General features: G+C 43.3%; 1 protein-coding gene across 1 annotated transcript in view; it reads right to left on the bottom strand.

Moving 5' to 3' along the window:
* FKBP9 (FKBP prolyl isomerase 9) overlaps positions 1–21,470 on the bottom strand; it is a 42,166-nt gene that overhangs the window by 20,122 nt on the left and 574 nt on the right. Inside the window, exons 2-5 of the mRNA XM_047834290.1 lie at positions 7,912–8,057; positions 7,336–7,525; positions 6,537–6,682; positions 2,583–2,772 (exon numbers count right to left, since the gene is read on the bottom strand). Coding sequence (XP_047690246.1) covers positions 2,583–2,772; positions 6,537–6,682; positions 7,336–7,525; positions 7,912–8,057 — 672 coding nt within the window. The remainder of the gene's footprint in view (positions 1–2,582; positions 2,773–6,536; positions 6,683–7,335; positions 7,526–7,911; positions 8,058–21,470) is intronic.

Genomic DNA, 21,470 nt, shown 5'->3' with positions numbered 1-21,470 from the left:
AAGGAAACAATCTTACACATTAAGATTTAGCTGCAAAAATAATTACTGCAGCCCTACATAGAATGTCAAAAGGTGGGCACCTGGGTGGCTCAATCTGTTAAGCATCCAACCTGATTTTGGCTCAGGTCATGATCTCATGGTTCATGAGTTCGAGCCCCATGGCTCTGGGCTGACAGTGTGGAGCTTGCTTGGGATTCTCTCTCTCACTCTCTCTCTCAAAATAAATAAACCTTAAATTTAAAGAGAATATCAAAAGGTAGAAAGCAACAGATGGGACTATGATTATCGTGATGAGCACTGAGTAATATATAAAATTGTTGAATCATTATGTTGCACACCTGAAACTACACTGTACATTAATTATACTTCAGTAAAAGGTAGAAAACAATTGGGATTGATTACCTAAATTAAGGCAAATCCATATAAAGAATATTATGTAGCTATTAGGACAGACTAGATCCCAATGCACTGAAATGGAAAGCTTTTTTTTTTTTATGTTTCTTTATCTATTTTGAGAGAGAAAGAGATAAAGCATGAGCAGGGGAGGGGCAGAGAGAGAGGGAGACAGAAAATGCCAAGCAGACTCCTTATTCACAAAACGCGAGATAATGACCTGAGCCAAAATCAAGAGTGAGATGCTTAAGTAATTGAGCCACCCAGTCACTCCAATGGAAAGCTTTTTTTAAATCTAATAAAATTATAGTTCTAATATGGAAAGAAATATCGTGTACAATAGAAAAAACGGTCTTAATTAGAAATATAATTCCAGAGGGGCGCCTGGGTGGCTCAGTTGGTTAAGTGTCTGACTCTTGATCTCAGCTCAGGTCTTGAGCCCCAGGGTTATGAATTCAAGCCCCATGTTGGGCTCCACACTGGGTGTGAAGCCTACTTAGAAAAAAATGTGTGTGTGTGTGTGTGTGTGTGTGTGTGTGTGTGTGTGTGTGTGTGTGTAGGACAGAACCAAGCTCATATAACAATAATACATACACACTGAATGTTTTCTGTAACAGAAAAAGACTGAAGACAACTCAAATGTTCATCAATAGGGGAATGTAACGTTAAGTAAGTTTGGAATATTCACTCAATGAAACCTAGGCAGACATAAAAAATAAATAATTTCTCTCTATGTATTAAATATGGAAAAAAACCAAGGTGAAAAAAAAAAAGCAAGAGACAGAGTAGTTGTATTTCTTTATATTTGCATTAGGAAAAAATCCACACACTGGAAGAATCAAATAGAAACTCATTAATAAAAGTGGGTGTCTTAGCCAGTTGAGCCTCCGACTCTTGATTTCAGCTCAGGTTGTGATCTCACAGTTTGTGGGATCAAACCCCATGTTGGGCTCCACCCTGTCAGCGAAGAGCCTCCTTGGGATTCTCCCTCTCTCTCTCTCTTTCTCTCTCTCTCACTCTGAAAGTAAATAAATAAACTTAAAAAAAAAGTGGTTAATTCTAGGGGTGGCTGGCTGGCTCAGTCAGTAGAGTGGTAGAGTGTGCAACTCTTGATCTCAGGGTCATGAGTTCAAGCCCCACATAGGGCATAGAGCTTACTTTAAAAAAAATAAATAAGTAAAAGTAGTTAATTCTAAGTGGCTGGAGGGGGGAGGGATATGTGAGGTAGGCAGGAGTAGGTAATAGGATATACCTTAATACATACTTTGTTTTAATTTTGAACCATGTGGCTATTACTTTTTCCAAAGAAATCAAATTAAAATTGTAAAAGAGACCCTAAGAATAGGAAAGATAAATTCTTCAAACAAAATAATACCATATAAGGAATACCATATAAAAATTCTTCTGTACTGTTTTTGGATGACTCAAGAAATTAGAAGCTTATTACCTCAGAGAGACAGGTAGATTGCTGTCACTACCTGTTTGCTCTACAGGAAGCTAGAGAGGTGGTTTCCAGAGAGCACATACCTACCACTTGAAAGAGCAAGACACAGCAACTGCCTGCTCCAGCCACTGGCACAACTGCAAGCTAAGCCCAATAAACAAAACAGGACTCTGAATAACAACAGAGGCATGGTAATTAGCCTCTGAAGCAACCAGAAGGAAGCTGAATGCACCCAGCTGGCCTCCTGCACCCAACTCCTTTGAAGTTCACAGCACTCTCACATCCCTTATCTCTTTAACCATCTCTGAGAAAGGTGCTAATAACAGGGAAAAAAAACTGAAGTTCAGGGAAGCCAGACCATACACTGGGGCTAGAACCCAGATCTCCTGGCACCAAGTCTGTTCTCTCCTCCTCCTACCACCCAGACCTCAGTTCTGGCCACTTCCCATCCTGGATCCCATAGCTGGGTTCATACTGGATAGTCAAGGACACTATAGGGGGATGGTGGGAGTGTAAGCTGAGCCTCTCCTGTTTTCCTGTAGACTTCTATGCCCCAGGCCCCAAGAAGGAGACTGTTCCAACAGCCTCTGAAGGAATTCAGTGTCAGAAAACAGAAGTCTATACTGGAGATGAAAATACTAACTACAAATCAGCACTGACAGAGTATTCAGATCATGGTCCAGCCAGAGGTAGACTGTATTTAATAAGTCATTCTGATGAGTAAAGGCTCCAGTTATTTCCTTACCTGGAATCAAAGAAGGTGCCATCCAGAAGCGTGCCATTGTAATGATACCTGAGAAAGTCCCCACTTTGACTTCGCCGCTCACAGTTTTCAGGCACTACCTTGTTTTCAATGGAAATGCCATCCTTGGGGTTATGGAGGTCCAACAACGCAACGTCAAACACCAGAGATGCCTGTCCAGGAATGTCTTTCCCTAGAGGGGAATGGAGGAAGCTGATGAAATCAGGACACAAGATTTAGAAAGTATTTTTATTTTATTTTATTAAAAAAACATTTTTTTAATGTTTATTTATTCTTGAGAGAGAGACAGACAGAGAGAGAGTGTGAGTGGGGAAGGGTCAGAGAAAGAGGGAGAAATAGAATCTGAAGCAGGCTCCAGGCTCTGAGCTGTCAGCACAGAGCCTGACACAGGGCTCGAACTCACAAACTGTGAGTTCATAACCTGAGCCGAAGTCGGACGCCTAACCAACTGAGCCACCCAGGCGCCCCTAGAAACTACTTTTAACTACAACTCAATTCCCACTGTGTTGGTGTTACTCATTCCTTAAAGTTTTCAAGCCAAAGGAATAAATGTTCTTCTGCATGTTGGGTGGTCCTCCTGGTGTCCAACTATGTTCTGTCACCATTGTGTCCATGGTGCCCAACCATGGGCTGGCGGGTATATTTGAAGCCTGACTTCTTCAGGAAAAGGAGCAAACCAATATTAATGACATGCGAGACTACTACAACCATATTTTCTATGCTTGTGCTGACAAATCAAGGTGCTATGTGGGTGGTTATGCACCCACATGCAAGCCCAAATGCTTCTGTGGGTCTCTGTTTGCATACAAATGCAAATCACAGACATTTAAAGGTATAAATTCCAAACCCTGGACCTGGTTCTGCAGAATATGACACAGACTTGTTCTTTGGAACCAACAGCCAATTTTTTGAAGAGGCAACATGCACAATTCAATGTATTAACTACATCTAAAACAAGATATAAATAAAACTAAAGCTAGCTAAGAGGGAAAAAAATGGCACCCACATTGCAAAATACAAATCCTCAAATCGCTTCCACCTCACTTCTGGATCATACTGCTTCTTTTGGATGTTCCCAGCAGTGGGGACTTACTGAGTATCTGCAAAATGATAATCTACACGAAGAGATTATTGGGCACTAACTCTTCCTGCAAAGATCAACATCAAGCAATAAATAACTCAATCCAGTACTTTGAGATAAAGGAAGTTAACTGACAAAAACCACCTACCTCCACACTCTTACTTGCCATTTGTTATACCTTGCAAAGGAGTAGGCCTGGGCAAGTGAGTAAGACAGTACACTAAGCCTGAGCTCCTTCAATGGCTCTGGCAGAGCCCACCCCTATTCCTTCCCCTCAGGGAAATCATGAAATCTTCTGAAAGCAGCTGCTGAGTCAGACTCTGGAATGCAAGGTGTGGTCAATACCTGAAGTGTGTGTATGGGTGTGACAGAATATTAATCTTTTGTACTTTCCTGTATTTTTTAATTTAGTAGAAAAAAGAAAGCCTTAAATGTAACTCCAGAGTTTAAATGTTTCTAGCATTATCATGTACTAATTGCACCTATGTTTTTTTTTAACAACAACTTTATCAAGATCTAATTTCCATACCATAGAATTCACCTATTTAAAGTCATACCCAGGTAGTTGAGCACAGTATTAAAATACTAAATAATAACTATTTCAATTTTTTTAAATGTTTTCCTTATTTTTGAGAGAGAGTGAGAGAGAGAGCGCGCGTGAGTAGAGAGGGGCAGAGAGAGGGGGAGACACAGAATCCAAAGCAGGGGAGACACAGAATCCAAAGCAGGCTCCAGGCTCCGAGCTGTCAGCACAGAGCCCAATGCGGGACTCGAACTCATGAACTGTGAGATCATTCATGACCAGAGGTGAAGTCAGATGCTTAACTGACTGAACCACACAGGTACCCCTTCAGTATTTATTTAAAATAAATAAGTAATACTCCTCAAATTAGGCCAGGCATCTAGTTTTACTATGTATGACATATGCACTTGGATGACGTCAAAAGGATTTGAGAGCCCTGGGAAATAAACTCCCCCTGGCTAAGGATGAGACCATTTGAGTAATAAGAGTAACAACATGTCTTGGAGACTGGAGAATTTGTATTTACAGATTACAGATGTACAGATGTACAGATTACAATTATAGTTGTTTTCAAATTTTCTTTTTCTTTTTTTTTTTTTTAATTTTTTTTTTCAACGTTTATTTATTTTTGGGACAGAGAGAGACAGAGCATGAACGGGGGAGGGGCAGAGAGAGAGGGAGACACAGAATCGGAAACAGACTCCAGGCTCTGAGCCATCAGCCCAGAGCCTGACGCGGGGCTCGAACTCCCGGACAGCGAGATCGTGACCTGGCTGAAGTCGGACACTTAACCGACTGCGCCACCCAGGCGCCCCTCAAATTTTATTTTTCTTTTAGCATGGAATCCCTACCCCTGCTTTTTGAAGAGACTGTCTGCAGATCCCCAGCAATAAAAGTAGAAGTGGACAGGAGAGAAGGCTGAGCCCCATTTCCTTCTCTCTCCTCCTGCTCTGTAGATATACAGAGCCAGGAAACATAGCTTAGAAAACATTATTTTAGGGTTATTATAAGTCAGGTACCACAGTCAGTAAACTCTTAGATGTATCATTTTATCATTTCAATTCTTCGCTACGTATATCTACTTGATTAAAGAGAAGTTTTAATGTTCATTATTTTTTTGAGAGAGAGAGAGAGAGAGAGAGAGTACACAAGTAGAAGAATAGGCAGAGAGAGAGGGAAACAGAGAAGTAGGCTCCTTGCTGTCAGCACAGAGCCTGATGCAGGGCCCAATCTCACAAACCGTGAGATCATGACCTGAGCCAATATCAGGAGTTGGACACTTAATGGACTGAGCCACCCAGGTGCCCCTATATCTACTTGTTTAAATGCCGGGAGGTTGTCTTTGTTGTGTTAGCCTGCCAGGCTGATTAAATATGCCTGAAATTAAAATATGAGTAACTGTGAAATTCCATTTGCCAAACAATAGTCTGTTTTCTCTCTACAAAAAGGACACTAATTCAAATTAATGTTTTTTTCTAACATGCTTTGCATCTGTCCACCTGGAACTAATGTCACAGGTAAAGCCCACTGTGAAGGAACAAATCAGGGGGGAAAACGGCAATTCTGGCATCATATGCTAAATTTATACCTTGATATCTACAGTCTTTAGACTTTCTAGTTCATTTGTCATTTCACAGATGGGAAAATGTAGGCTGGAGAGGTTGGTGCCGAAGGTTACAGTTTATGGGGCAGTGGCAGATGCTTACTTATGAAAAGCCAATGACCATGAATAAGTGGAAGATGCTACAATTCAGTGATGAGACACTAGATGATTTAGACTAGCACTGCCCAATGGAACATTCCACAGTGATGGAAATGCTCTGTACCTGCACTGTCTAGGACAGTAGCCCTCAGCAACATGCAGCTCTTAAGTACATGAAATGTGGCAGTGTTCCTAAAGAGCAGAATCTTAGATTTTATTTAGTTTTAATTTATTTAAAAATTTTTTTTCAACGTTTTTTATTTATTTTTGGGACAGAGAGAGACAGAGCATGAACGGGGGAGGGGCAGAGAGAGAGGGAGACACAGAATCGGAAATAGGCTCCAGGCTCCGAGCCATCAGCCCAGAGCCTGACGCGGGGCTCGAACTCACGGACCGCGAGATCGTGACCTGGCTGAAGTCGGACGCTCAACCGACTGCACCACCCAGGCGCCCCAGTTTTAATTTATTTTAAATGTAAATATAAATAGCCATATGGAGCTAGTGGCTACTATATTGGACAGTGCAAGTCTAGACCAAAAGGTCTGGCGGGTTTCATGTGGTAAATTGAATTAATCACGGCAATAAAAATAAGGAGAGATGAGAGTAGCTTGAAGAATGAGAAAGACTTACCATCTCCATCTTCTCCATAGGCCAGGAAAGGAGGTATGGTGATGATGCGCTTTTCCCCCACACACATCCCCAACAGCCCTTTATCCATTCCAGGAATCAACCAGCCAATGCCCACATATGTGTCATATGTTTTCATGCGATTATGACTGAAAACCAATGAGAAAGGGGAAAAGTTCCATGCTATGAGGGTGTTTCCAACTCATCCCTCAATAATGTTTTAGATACCCAATTATCAGCTAAGTAGTGAACCTATACCCATCTCTGAAGACAGGCATTTTTGGATCTTCACTCCCAAAGACAGCAGCAGTCTTCAAATTGAGAAATCATGTAATTAAACCACAGTGGTCTAATTGGCCTGCTATTCTATCTAACCAAATACGCTATAATGACAGGAAAGCCCAAAAGGTTCACTGTTTCTGGCTTAGCACCCTACTCTTGGCAGTTCTCCATAGCTTCACATACATTCAGCCTTCCCCTCTTCCTTCCATGGGAAAACTATAAAAATGGACCAAAAAATGCATCAACCTATTTGGAAATAGGGCTCTTCACTTATTGATGAGCTCTCAAGATACTGTTAATTTAGAGAAACATTGTTCTTTCATTTCTGTAAAATATATTAAAGTTTTGATCTGGCTTTATGGAGCATGAAACATTTACCAAAAGCATTAAGGAAAGGGGTTGGTGCTGATGGAAGTTGGGAAGAGTCTGTCTTCTGGTTTCTTGATGGGCATAAAAAACAGGTGAGACAGAAGGAAGTAAGGGGCATTTCACTAATGTTACCTTGAATGGCAGGACTTACCTTGAATCAAACAGTGTCCCATCCAAGAATGTTCCATTGTAGTGGTACCTTACAAAATCAGACACCTGGATGGTCCGAGGGCAACTGGGGGGTGTGAAGTAAGTGTGAATCTGAACTTGATCTTCAGAATTCCAAATATCCATTAGAAGTACATCAAAATGAAGAACTGAATCTGGGGGGATCACACCAGCTAAAAATTAAAGAGAATTCACACTGAGAAGTTGCTGCCTTTCGGGCCAGATGAATAAACACCTAGGATTCAAGGGGGTCGCTGAACAATTCTAAAATGGGCCATGCTCCCTCCCTCTTTCCTCCAAATGAAATAGAAAAGAGAAAAAAATGTTTTCCTCTCAACAAGGGTGACATTCAATATACCAGTGTTAATAACAACTTCTTTTATATTTAGAAGAAATTAACTGAAGATGAAATTGTAGTGCTGTGTGTGTATGTGTTCATTGCTTCTCATTTCCCCCCAATTTAAAGTCTCTGCAGATCCTCTGGTCTGCTTGACTGAACGCCCTTCAAATGTTCTGGTTGTATCTGCAGATACTTTTACAAATATGGAACAAAACTTACAAACTCCTTCACTTCCATAGGCAAGCTTTGGGGGGATCTTCACAAAGCGCCTCTCATTTACACACATCCCAACCAGAGCTTGGTCCATCCCTGCAATCAGTTGTCCTTTTCCCACAAATACGTTGAAAGTAGAGTCTCTGTCATAGCTGAAGACCCAAGAGGTAGAACAAGAAAAAGAAAAGTACAAATTAATCCTTCCCTTAGTGAAGTCATCCAGTGAAAATGTACCCCTGGATAGAGTGAGTTCAATGCAACCCAAAATCAGCCTGTAGAGGAGTTACTGATACAGGAAATGTCTTCACCAATAGTACTTTCAGGGTTGGAGTTTTTTTAATTATTGTGAATACTGCCAGTAAATCCAGTTAGATAAGCAGTGACGTAACTTTCCCTAGAAAAAAAAAATATTATTTTTAATATATTATATTATTAAGTCTATTTTGCAAAAGAGCTATCAAGTCTTCCACTAAAAATAGTTTATTCAATTTCTATGTGATTGTTTAAATCTTTTTTTAATGTTTATTTATTTTGAGAGAGACAGAGACAGAGAGAGACAGCATAAGTGGAGGAGGGACAGAGAGAGAGAGACACAGAATCCGAAGCAGGTTCCAGGCTCTGAGCTGTCAACACAGAGTCCGATGAGGGGCTGGCTCAAACCCACAAACCATGAGATCATGACCTGACCCGAAGTCAGACGCTTAACCGACTGAGCCACCCAGTCGCCCCTATGTGATTGTTTAAAAGCAACAACAGGGGCGCCTGGGTGGCGCAGTCAGTTAAGCGTCCGACTTCAGCCAGGTCACGATCTCGAGGTCCGTGAGTTCGAGCCCCGCGTCAGGCTCTGGGCTGATGGCTCGGAGCCTGGAGCCTGTTTCCGATTCTGTGTCTCCCTCTCTCTCTGCCCCTCCCCCGTTCATGCTCTGTCTCTCTCTGTCCCAAAAATAAATAAACGTTGAAAAAAAATTAAAAAAAAAAAGCAACAACGTAAGATACTAATGCTCCATTACCATATTTATCTGATTTTTCTTTTTTTTTAATGTTTATTTATTTTTGAGACAGAGAGAGAGAGACAGAGCATGAATGGGGGAGGGGCAGAGAGAGAGGGAGACACAGAATCAGAAACAGGCTCCAGGCTCTGAGCCATCAGCCCAGAGCCCGACGCGGGGCTTGAACTCACGGAGCGCGAGATTGTGACCTGGCTGAAGTCGGACGCTTAACCGACTGCGCCACCCAGGCACCCCTGATTTTTCTTTTTATCTTTAGGTCTGTAAGTTGGAGAAGTAGCATGATAGCATAAAGGATACTTAAACTCTCTTAACCTATTTCCTCCACCACAAAAATGAGAGTAACAATAATAGTCACCCCAAGATATATATGATATTACAATCGGTAACGTGCTCTGAAAACCTAAGAGTTATGCCAATATTACTACAATTGTTACAGGTCATAGAAAGTCTGATACAGCCTTAGAATCACTAATACATGTGTTTTAAAGGCTGATTGGTGATGGCCTTAGGTTGGAAGATAAATAATGGAACCATGACCAACATCTATGATCTCATCCTCTTTATGTCAAATTCTACAACCATCAAGGGTTTGCCTATTAGGAGACTGTGCTAGGTGCTTTGGGAGATATAAAAACGTCCAAGGCGGGGCACCTGGGTGGCACAGTCGGTTAAGCGTCCGACTTCAGCCAGGTCACGATCTCGCAGTCCGTGAGTTCGAGCCCCGCGTCGGGCTCTGGGCTGATGGCTCAGGGTCTGGAGCCTGTTTCCGATTCTGTGTCTCCCTCTCTCTCTGCCCCTCCCCCGCTCATGCTCTGCCTCTCTCTGTCCCAAAAATAAATAAACGTTGAAAAAAAAAAATTTAAAAACGTCCAAGGCATGGATTTTGCCTATTACAAAAAAACCAGCAGAGATACCCAGAGAGTTTCAAATACTATGTTGAAGAAAACAACTACAGGGCTTGGTTTACAACAATGAAACACTGGAAATATGAAGTTTCAAGGGTATGGCACTGATTGCATGTAAGGCAAGGTCGTGCAATAAAATGCTCTGTAGTCATTTAAAAAGATCAGGTTTGGGGCGCCTGGGTGGCGCAGTCGGTTAAGCGTCCGACTTCAGCCAGGTCACGATCTCGAGGTCCGGGAGTTCGAGCCCCGCGTCAGGCTCTGGGCTGATGGCTCAGAGCCTGGAGCCTGTTTCCGATTCTGTGTCTCCCTCCTTCTCTGCCCCTCCCCCGTTCATGCTCTGTCTCTCTCTGTCCCAAAAATAAATAAACGTTGAAAAAAAAATTAAAAATAAAAAAATAAAAAGATCAGATTTATGTCCATTGGCACAGGAGGACATATACAGTAACAGAAAAGTACAGGCTATAGAGCCACAGCGTAAAAGGATTCCATTTTGAATTGACATACATAGATGCATACGAAATCCACAGGGTGACACATAAAAACATTACCAATGGTACTCTACGAGTAGGCGATTTCAGGTGGCTTAACTTGTTTTCTCTTTAATTCTCTCTTAATTTTCAAAATGATGATGAAAGACACATGTAATAAAATATTAAGAGCTGTTAGAATTTACCTCATTGGGGTGTGCTCTCTTCATTTGGTAAATTACTGCCACCTTTTCCTCATTTTCCTTAATGAACAACCTGGAGGAGCAGCACAGTCCACTTCCCCACCCATCAGGGCAGCTTCCTCAGACCCGCCCTTCTTAAGCTTCCTCCTCCTAGTTTTACAACCCATTTTAATAACTTTCCTTTTGCAAGGTCGGTCAACAGAAAGCAAAATTCCAAGTTCAGGTCAGCAAGCCAAAGGACAAAAACACATGGTCAACTGTGTGCCCAAGACAGCTTTACACCTCCACCCTCTACCTCCAGGGACCAACACCCGCCCCCTGGAATGCCAGCTCTTTAATTTCACTTGGCTGGGGCCTTGCCATGCCCTGAACCATCATCCAACTGGTGTGTTTATATTAACAATGGACCAAAACTCGAAGCTTCAAAGACATCCCAGGTACAGAACATGTGCAAACAGCTACAATGCACAGGCTGGAAACTACCTTAGAAATAAGTTTTTCATCCATAGAACCATAGAACCATATGGTTCCCAAATTTAATAAGAGTTTTTAATAATAATTACTATTTAGAGTGTTTATTATGTGTCAGGTACAGTGGCAAACTAAGCTTTTCCACATACTACCCCATTTAATCATCAGACAACACTTCAAGGTGGGTGCTGATACTCTGGCTCTCTGGAGGGGAAAGAATCTTCCAAGCTCACAAAGTTAGCCAACTGGGGAAAAAAAGCGAGAACACAGGTCTATCCGACCCTTAACCTCCTAGCATGGGGCCAGGCCCTAGATGGTATATAAAAAACAGTTGTTTCGGTGCCTGGGTGGCTCAGTCGGTTGAGCATCTGGCTTTTGGCTTCAGCTCAGGTCATGATCCCAGGGTCATGAGATTGAGCCCCATGTCGGACTCCACACTGAGCATGGAGTCTGCTTAAGATTCTCTCTCTCTGTCTCTGTCTCTCTCTCCCTCTGCCTCTCTTCTTCACTTGTGCTCTCTCTCTCTCTCTCTCTCTCAAATTTAAAAAAAAAATTTTTAACTGTTGTTGCCTTGCAGTATTAATTTCTTCATTTGATGACTACCTAAGCAAAGTGCTAAAAACAAAAAACAAAAAAATTTACATATGTGAGAAATTAACAATGCAAGACTAGTCTTCTGCTTAAAACTCTGACCATCTGGAAAAATAAAATCGTTCTGAGTAAATCTGTGCTGATCAGCACAACTGGCACAAATTCACTTGCAGAGTCAAGCCCAGAAGTGGTTATGAAAATTACTTCTGCAAGCTCTGGAATAAGCACTTATATGGCCTGTCCCAGTATCTGACTGATTTACACCTTTTGCAGAAGTCCCAGTTGAGGTCCTGCGGGAAACAAATGATACATCCAAACTAGGCAGTTCCAGGAAAGTTTAATAAAGGGGCTGTGTGCAAAGGAGTGTGCAGAGTGCAGACAACACAAGGGACAATGTAGTACCTTGGGGACAAGTATGGGGGTGCTGTTGTCAGACCTGGGCTTGAAGGATCCAGGTACAGAGAAGGTGATGGTTCAGGGCCACATGACAAGCTTAGCTAGGACCTCTGGTCCAGGGACACAAATGGTGGAGACCTACAGGCAGGGAGCCCAGGGAATAAATATCTCCACCTCACTCTCCTCCCTCTGATCTCCTGCTGATGCCCCACTGACTGAACCCAACCAGAAGCCAGGTGATGAGGGAGTCATTTACATAACCCATAGTATGCACACAGCAAAAAGCCAAGTGGAACAGAAGGACCTAGGAAGCCAAATGGAAATCATCTAGCACGTCCAAAATCCCCCTTTCCTCTCCATCAGCTTATTTTTCTCCTCTGCTCATTCACTGCTATAGACCCTTTGATTGCTATCCCTGACACTTCTTTCTACTTTCCCTGCCCTGAAGGGGGGTGAGGGGTGGGGCTACAGCATCCTCCAGTGATGGTCTTCAAGTTTACCAGCCCAAGGATCACTAAAACAGGAGACATCACATAAAACCCATCATAACCAATTCATGAAACTGTCTACACATGCACACACATGACTTGCAGGATATTCCTCAGGATAAGTAACTAACTCTGTGGCTGCATTCCTAAAGCATAAATACTGTGGCTCTATTTCTTTTTTTTTTTTTTTTTGATGTTTATTTATTTTTGAGAGATAGAGCATGAGCAAGGAAGGGGCAGAGAGAGAGGGAGACACAGAATCCGAAGCAGGCTCCAGGCTTTGAGCTGTCAGCACAGAGCCCGACACGGGGTTCGAACCCACAAACCGCAAGATCATGACCTGAGCCGAAGTTGGACGCTTAACCAACTGAGCCATCCAGGCGCCCCACTGTGGCTCTATGTCTAAATGTAGGTTTCAATCTTCAATGAGGATGGACTTTCTTTTTAATGTTTATTTATTTATTTTGAGAGAAAGAGAAAGTGCAAACAAGGCAGGGGCAGAAAGAGAGGGAGAGAGAATCCCAAGCAGGCCAAGCTGTCAGCACAGAGCCCGAGTCGGGGCTTGATCTCATGAACCGTGAGATCATGACCTGAGCCGAAATCAAGACTTGGATGCTTAATCGACTGAGCCACCCATGTGCCCCGAGGATGAACTGTTAAAAGAACATATGTTATGGAATGCCTGGCTGGTTCAGTCAGAAGAGCATTTGACTCTTGATCTTGTGGTTGTGAGTTTGAGCCCTATGTTGGGTGTAGAAATTACTTAAATAAATATCTTTTTAATAAATATTAAAAATAAATAAATAAAAGAACATATATCAAACTGAATGCACTCCCTCCCTAGAGTCCCCAAAGCCCATTCCCTCCCCAAGTTCCTACATTCTTCTTTGTGAAAAAACAAACAAACAAATAAAAACAACTTAGGAAAAGGAGAGGAGACCATTGCTGTCAAGAGCTGGCAACAAAATTTTGGAAGACAGAAAGGGAACAGGTGTAGGATCTGACCTAGTAGGGAAGAAACAGAATCTAGGTGAAACAAAGGGGGATCTGGCCAAGCCCTGTGCATTCCAGAGTCTGCAGAGGTGAAGAGTGGCAGGTGGCAGGGCAGAAGGAAGCCTAGAGCTAAGTCTGCATCCAAAACTGCTACACCCCACCCTGAGCCCCTTCCCCACTCCTAGCAGCTTTGCAACTACAATTTTAAGCTTTATGGAATTATTTAACTGGTTTTAAAGACTCTGTGCATATGCAAAAATAATATATGATACTACATTTTTTAAGTTTAATTATTTATTTTGAGAGAGACCAAGACAGCACAAGTTGGGGAGGGGCAGAGAAACAGGGAGACAGAGAATCCCAAGCAGGCTCTACACTGTCAGCTTGGAGCCTGATGTGGGGCTCGAACTCACAAAACCATGAGATCACGACCTGAGCCGAAACCAAGAGTCAGACGCTTAACCAACTGAGCCACCCAGGCACCCCTATATGATACTACTTTTAAAAATTTGGGGAGCCTGGGGGTGTCTGGGTGCCTCAGTTGGTTAAGCATCCACTTCGGCTCAGCTCATGATGTCACAGTTCATGGTTCGAGCCCCATATTGGGCTCTACGCTGACAGTATTGAGCCTGCTTGGGATTCTCTCCCTCTCTCTCTGCCCCTCCCCCCACCCCACCCTCACCCGCTGGCATGCTGTCTCTTTCAAAATAAATAAACTTTTAAATAAATAAATACAAATTAGGGGCACCTGGGTGGCTCAGTCGGTTGAATGTCCGACTTCGGCTCAGGTGATGATCTCATGGTTTGTGGGTTCGAGCCCTACATCAGGCTCTGTGTTGACAGCTCGGGGCCTGGAACCTGCTTCAGATTCTGTGTCTTCCTCTCTCTCTGCCCCTCCCCTGCTTACACGCTGTCTCTCTCTCAAAAATAAACAATAAAAAAATTTTTTTACTAAATAAAAAAAATACAAATTAAATTAATTTTAAAACTATTGACAAAAATTTATATACACTTACACTACTTGTTGCTGAGATTATTTTTATCTCAGATGCAGAAAAAAAGGAAAAATGGCCATTACAAAAGGGAGAGAAAACCGCCCTCAGGTTAGAACTGAGGTCCTGATCAGCTATGACAGGACCAGTCAGCTGGCTCTGTATGTCAATTTAGATTCAGTGTAGACAAATAAAAGCTGAATACGTTACTTTCCCTCCCATCTTTACTGATGTACAGTTGCCAAATAAAAATTGCATACATTTAAAATGTATGATCGGATGTTTTGATGTATGTATACAATGTGAAATAATCGCCACAATCAAACTAATTGATATATCCATCACCTCACACAGTTAACATTTTCTTTCTTTCTTTTTTGTGGTGAGAACACTTAAGATTTACCCTGTCGGTAAATTTCAAGTGTAAATAAAGTATACTTTTAAATTTTAGTATACAATACAGTATTCTTAACTATATTCACAATACTATATATTAGACTGAATTCATTTCTTTGAACATTAAAGACACTACCATATTTTAAGAACTTGTAACTGGAGGGAAGCAAGATAATAAAGAGCCAGCCCACGGGGCATGGGAACCATGTTTTGGGTGCCTCAAAGTTGGTCCAGTCTCAGGCCAACTCAAGACGACTGGCTCATATGGGACCTGCCTGAAGAAGGGCTGTGGTCCTGCCAGAGCCATATGTGAATGGGATTGAAAAATGCATGAAATGCACAAAAGCAGACACCTCCCAGCTGTTAGCCTAGCTCTGGGATGAGCCAGGTAAGACCTTTCCCTGGCTGAGTTCCACCAAGGAGCCTGGGCCCCAGTGTAGACTTGAAAATGCAAGAAGCCATGGGGCACCTCGGTGGCTCAGTCAGTTAAGCGTTCGACTTCAGCTCAGGTCATGATCTTGCAGTTTGTGAGTCTGAGCCCCACATAGGGCTCGGTGCTGACAGCTCAGAGCCTAGAGCCTGATTCAGATTCTGTGTCTCCCCCTCTCTCTGTCCCTCCCATGCTCATGCTCTGTCTCTCTCTGAATCTCAATAATAAACATTAAAAAAAATTTTTTTTTAAAAAGTGGGGGAAGCCAAGTCTGACTTTTCTGTCTCCCGTCTCTCTCCACACACCATGTGCTTCCCAGACTCTTTGTCCAAGATTATTTCCCCCAAACAACTACCTCTACCAGCTGCTAATGAGCCGTGGCAGTGGGAAAAGGCAAGCCCTTAATGAACTGGCAAACCAGTTCCACTACCAGATGGAAAAATGAAGAACACTGCAATGGAGGAAGAGAGAGATGGTGAGGGACAAGAGAGGAAGGAGTAAGAGTGGAGAAGAGGGAAATGAGAAAGAACACATTCATTCTTACCTTCACAGAGGATCAGACCCTGAAATGTGAGCCGTTGGCCTGGATGATTTTTGGCACGTTAAAATATGATTGAGAAAACCTCTGCAAAGTGAAATCACTGCACTGCTCTTGCGGAGTTTTGTTTTTCAGCAACTGCTGAAGTTAAAATATTAGATCTCTATAAATCTTCTTCTACACAAGTTCTTAGTGAGTAAAATATAGCCAAATTAAATGATCAATATGCATGCACAGTCGCTCACAATGACTCACAAATGAAAGTTAAAAGCAATGTATCAAGTCTTTGCAGCTAAGTAAGCCTGCCAATGACCTCAGGAGATCCTAAGAAGAATTGCCTGGAGGGTAGGCTCTTTTCCTAAAGTCAGGAGAGCCACACTGGGCTAAGACTCCAGCAGCAGCTTCCCTTTCTTCACATGGCTTTTCCAGAGGGAGAGCTTCCATACAAATTCACACTTTAGGGGCACCTGGATGGCTCGATCTGTTAAGCTTCCCACTCTTGGTTTTGGCTCAGGTCATGATCTCACGCCGACAGCAGGGAGTCTTCTTAGGATTCTCTCTCCTTCTCTCTCTCTCTCAAAATAAATAAATAAACTTTTTTTTTTTTTTTTAATTCAAACTTTTAAAATTTCCCTGCTTGGGGCGCCTGGGTGACTCAGTCAGTTAAGCACATGGCTCTTTTTAAAAATTTGTTTATTTATTTATTTTAGAGAGAGAGAAAGTGCCCGGAGTGGAGTGGGGGCAAGGGGCAGAGGGAAAGAGAGAATTGCAAGCGGGATCCACGCTCAGTACAGAGCCTGATGTAGGGTTCGATCCCACGACCCTGGGATCACAACCTGAGCCTAAATCAAGAGTTGGATGCTCAGCTGACTGAGCCACCTAGGTCCCCTGAGCGACCGACTCTTGATTTCGGCTCAGATCACCACCCCAGGGTCATGGGATCCAGCCCCATATTGGGCTCCATGCTGAGAGTGGAGCCTGCTTGGGATTCTCTCTCTCTCCCCTCCCCCCTCCCTCTACCCTTCTCCCCAACTCAGGCATGAGAGCGCAGTTCCTCTCTCTCTCTCTGTCTCTCTCTCTCTGGGAAAATAAAAAGCTCCCTGCCTAAGTGAGCCTTGTCATGACCTGACTAGTCTCCCTGTCACTACTTAACTCCTCCAGTACACCTTGACACCATCTGGCGTGCTGCTCAGCTCCCTGGCTCTTCTCAGAACCAATCCTGCAGAGAAGGTGAGCCTTAACATCCCTTCATTCAATACTCAATAAATATTTGTTGGGGTACTCAATAGATACTCGATCTATTAGGTACTCAATAAATATTTGTTGAGTGAATGGAATGAATAAATGAATGAATGAATATATAAAATTAATCTGATGCCTGTTAATAAGTCTTTGATTTTTTTAGAGCAATAGTTCTCTTCTATTTTTTTTTTAATGTTTGTTTATTTTTGAGAGACAGAGCATGAGTGGCGGAGGGGCAGAGAGAGAGAGAGAGAGAGACAGACAGACAGACAGACAGAATCTGAAGCAGGCTCCAGGCTCCTAGCTGTCAGCACAGAGCCCAATGCGGGGCTTGAACTCACGAACCGCGAGATCATGACCTGAGCCGAAGTCAGCGCTTAACCAACTCAGCCACCCAGGCACCCCTAGAGCAATAGTTCTCAAAGTGTGGTCCTCAGACCAGCAGCAAAGGCATCACCTGTGCACTTAGAAAGGCAAATACATTCTCAGGCCCCACCCAGACCTAGTGATTCAGGAACTGTGTACAATAATCTCTTCAGATGATTGCGATGCATGTACAGTTTGAACACCACTGCGTTAGAGCAGCCCACCCAACAGGACATGTGGTAGACACACAATAGTATTTACTGAATATCGGGACCTTGAGTGTCTGCAGACAAGCCTGGAGGCTGTGAATGAATTGACGAGAGGCTAGCTTTGCCTGCTAATGATAACAGCAACATGGTAAATTTCAGTCTCCAGAAGGAAATCAGAGCAAAGAGACCATCCCCCTCACCTTTATTGCTAGGAATGCTATAGAACTTCTAAAAATGCTGAATCAGGAGTGGCTAACAAGGAGCTCCCAAGAGCTGGAAAGTGAGAGCAGGAGCCCCCTAAAAAGTGTAGCTGGGAAGCCGCTGTTGACTTCGATCTGGAGCCGCAGCCACAGGAACATATTAACAGGCCCACAGAGGCTCCAAAATAAAATGAAACCATGCCCGAGCCAGTGGCCCAGAGGAAGGAAGCTCTGTGGAAACAGAGGCCCTTTGTGACTTACGACTCTGGTCAGGGTGACAGCCATTTTCTTCTAAGCAAAACCTCCAAATCAGTAGCCAGAACCCAAAACACCTTAGATTTCTCCTTCCCTAAGCTCAGTGGGCAGGAATAGCAAAGTTGTGCCTTAATACTTCATAAATTCCCAAAGGAATGGACGCCCTGGAGAAAAACTCACACTACTGAAACACCTACTATGCATCCTGCCCTTTCCACTCCACTGTCCACACAGCAGCCACAGAAAAGTCTGACCCCTCACCCCCATGACTAAAACTCCTAAGTGGCTTTCCATTGTCCTAGACAAAGTCCAAATTCAATAGCCAAGCAAAAAAGATCTCTCAAAGCTGGGCCCAGCCTTCCTCCCCAGACTCCTCTGGCCTTTTCTTTTCCCCCTCGGTCATTCCCCCACTGCCACTCCAAGCTGAGGCCACTATGAACAGCTTTCACGTCCCCCTACACAACACTCCCACCGCCAAACCTCTGCATAGGCTCTTCCCTCCATCAGCCACACCCTCTCTTCTCTCCACAGCCCTCACCCCTCAGCTCAGCCCCGGTCAATTTTAATCATCCTCAGGTCTTATCTTTGCAATCCTGGAACTCCATCCCAACCACTCTCTCTCTCTCCATCCCCACACAACATACAGTTAAGCTTCCTGTGTGTTTTCCACATCTCCTTGCCTTCTTTTCATTATATATATGCATAGACTACGGGCCATAGACTATATATACTGCCATAGACATTACACTGCCTAGGTTCAAAACCTCACTCTACCACTTACTAGCCAGATCCCTTGAGCAAATTACTTGAACTTTCTGAGCCTCAGTTTCTTCGTTTGTTGTTGAGTTACCTACTTCACTGTTTGTGAGGTTAAATGAATTCATTTGACATTAAATGAATTCATATATCAAAAGGTATGTGGTAAGAACTGTGTGAACTCTACACAAGAAACAAAAGCGTATGCTATTATCCCTTCTGTACATATCACACTGTGTAATGGCCTGGACCATAAGCTGTAGGGACAGGGAAGGACACCTTCTTCAGGGGCAGACACTGCATATTGGCTGAAGGGATGGTAGTGCCTCTTTCCAATGTCTTCCATTGTCCCACACTGCCTCACAGTGGCTGCCAAGCTAGAGAGTAGAAAGTATCAGCTTGTTCTAGTAGGAATTATTAATTATCATCAGCACAAGCAGGAAATTCTTCCTTCTTTTCTTTTTTTAAGTTTATTTCTTTTGAGACAGAGCGAGAGAGAGCAGAGGAGGAGCAGAGAGAAGGAGAGAGAGAGAATCCCAAGCAGGCTCTGCACTGTCAGCGCAGAGCCCAATGCAGGGCTCAATCTCAGGAACCATGAGCTCATGACCTGAGCTGAAATCAAGAGTCGGACGCTTAACTGACTAAGCCACCCAGGCGCCCCTTCTTTATTTTCTAACTAAAAACACAAATGAAAGAAGACATACAAATGACCAATAAACACATGAAAAGATGCTCAGCATCATTAGCCACTAGGGAAATGTGAACCAAAACCACGATGAGATACCACTTCACACCCCCTAGGAGAGCTAGAATAAAAAAGATAGACAATTACAGTTGTTGAGGAGAATGTGGACAACTAGGACCACTCATCCATTGCCAGGAGTGTAAAATAGTGAAACCACATTGGAAAACAGTATGGCAGTTCATCAAAAAGTTAAACACAGTTACTACAGTACCCAGTAATTCCACTCCTAGGTATATATCCAAAAGAAAACCATATTTGCACACCAAACCCTGTTCACAAATGTTCATTAGCTAAAAAGTGTAAGCAATACAAATGACCCTTAACTACTGAATGGATAGGGGTGCCTAGATGGCTCAGTCCATTAACTGTCCGACTTCAGCTCAGGTCATGATCTCGTGGTTGGTGAGTTTGAGCCCCGCATCGGGCTGTCTGCTATCAGCACAGAGCCTGCTTTGGATCCTCTGTCTCCCTCTGTCTCTACACTTCCCCTGCTAATTCTACCTCTCCCACTCTCTCTCGAAATAAATAAACTTAAAAAAAAACCCTAATGGATGGATAAACAAAACGTGGAACCTCCGTAGAGTGGAATATTATACAACCATAAAAAAGAAATGGAGTACTGGTACAGGACACAACATGATGAACCCTGAAGATATTACACTAAGTGAAAAAGCCAGATATAAATCACCACAAATTATATGATTCCACGTAGATACAGAAAGTACATTAGTGGTTACCTAGGGCTGGAGGGGAGGGGAGTGACTGCTAATGAGTCCAGTATTTCTTTTCTAGAGTGATGAAAATGTTCTAGCTATCTAATGATAGCTGTGATGGTTGCACAACCCTGTGAATACACTAAAAACCACCAAATTGTATGCTTTAAATGGGTGGATTGTATGGTATGTGAATTATAGCTCAGTAAAGCTGTTAAAAATAAAAAGAAGCAACTGAAACAACAGTAAACATGACTATTTCTAAGCATTTGCTATGTGCCACTTGCATACTAAACAGCTTTTGTAAATGCACTCATTGTCTGGACTCATTGTCTGACTCAAAGTCAAGAAAGGTAAGAGTATTTTTTTAAGATAACTTCTGGAATGAGCCTAGCACAGCCAAGGGCACACAGCAAATGTTCAACAAACAGTTCTCTTTGTCTAGTCTGGTGATTCACTGAGAGAAGTGCAGGCACAGACCTGGGTTTGGAACAATGTCTTGGGGAGGAGAGCTGACTGTAGCTGGAGGAAGAGACCTCTTAACTCTAAAGCTCAACTGGAGAGAAGCTGGGGGCAGGTATTGTGATCCCGGGGCAGAGTTTGAGGGAAGGAATCGTGGGCATGGTCCAGGGCCCCAGCGTAAAGCTGAGCGACCTGCTCTGGACTACCCCATGCCCAGTGGCGGAGAAGGAAGGACAGTGGTAGCATTATGCACAGACCCTGGCCTTGGACTGTCACTTGGTTTTCAGTTGGACTCCACTTAAGTTTCTTAGCCTCAGTGGCCTCAAGTAACCTCACTGGCAAAATAGTGGTAGCTACCTAAGAGAACTGTTGTTAAGAATTAAATGGGTTCATGATACGCAAAGCACTTAGAACTACCCTGGCACACAGTGTAATAGCTCCATATATGTAACGACTGCTATCGTCAGCTCATCATCATCATCATCATCATCATCAACTGCGAGAGACGTCGTCTGACTCAAGGGGCCTGCGGAAAGGCCAGTAAAGGGAGGTGGCAAGCAGACATCAACATTTACTCCTGGGGGGAGGGGGGTCTACTTGCAGGGTGGCCATTTTACACAGATTTCGCGTTGTGTGAATGCGCTGGGAGGACGGGAACTGTTCCAACCCCTCTGTGCCAGGACCTATCCAAGGCTCCGGTCCCGGGCGGGCGGGCGAGGCGAGCTCTAGGGCGGGTA

This window comes from Prionailurus viverrinus, chromosome A2 (assembly GCF_022837055.1).
Source record: "Prionailurus viverrinus isolate Anna chromosome A2, UM_Priviv_1.0, whole genome shotgun sequence".
In the NCBI taxonomy this organism is placed as follows: domain Eukaryota; kingdom Metazoa; phylum Chordata; class Mammalia; order Carnivora; family Felidae; genus Prionailurus; species Prionailurus viverrinus.
The sequence above is the reverse complement of the archived record's forward strand: the minus strand, read 5'-3'. Positions and strand labels throughout refer to the sequence as shown.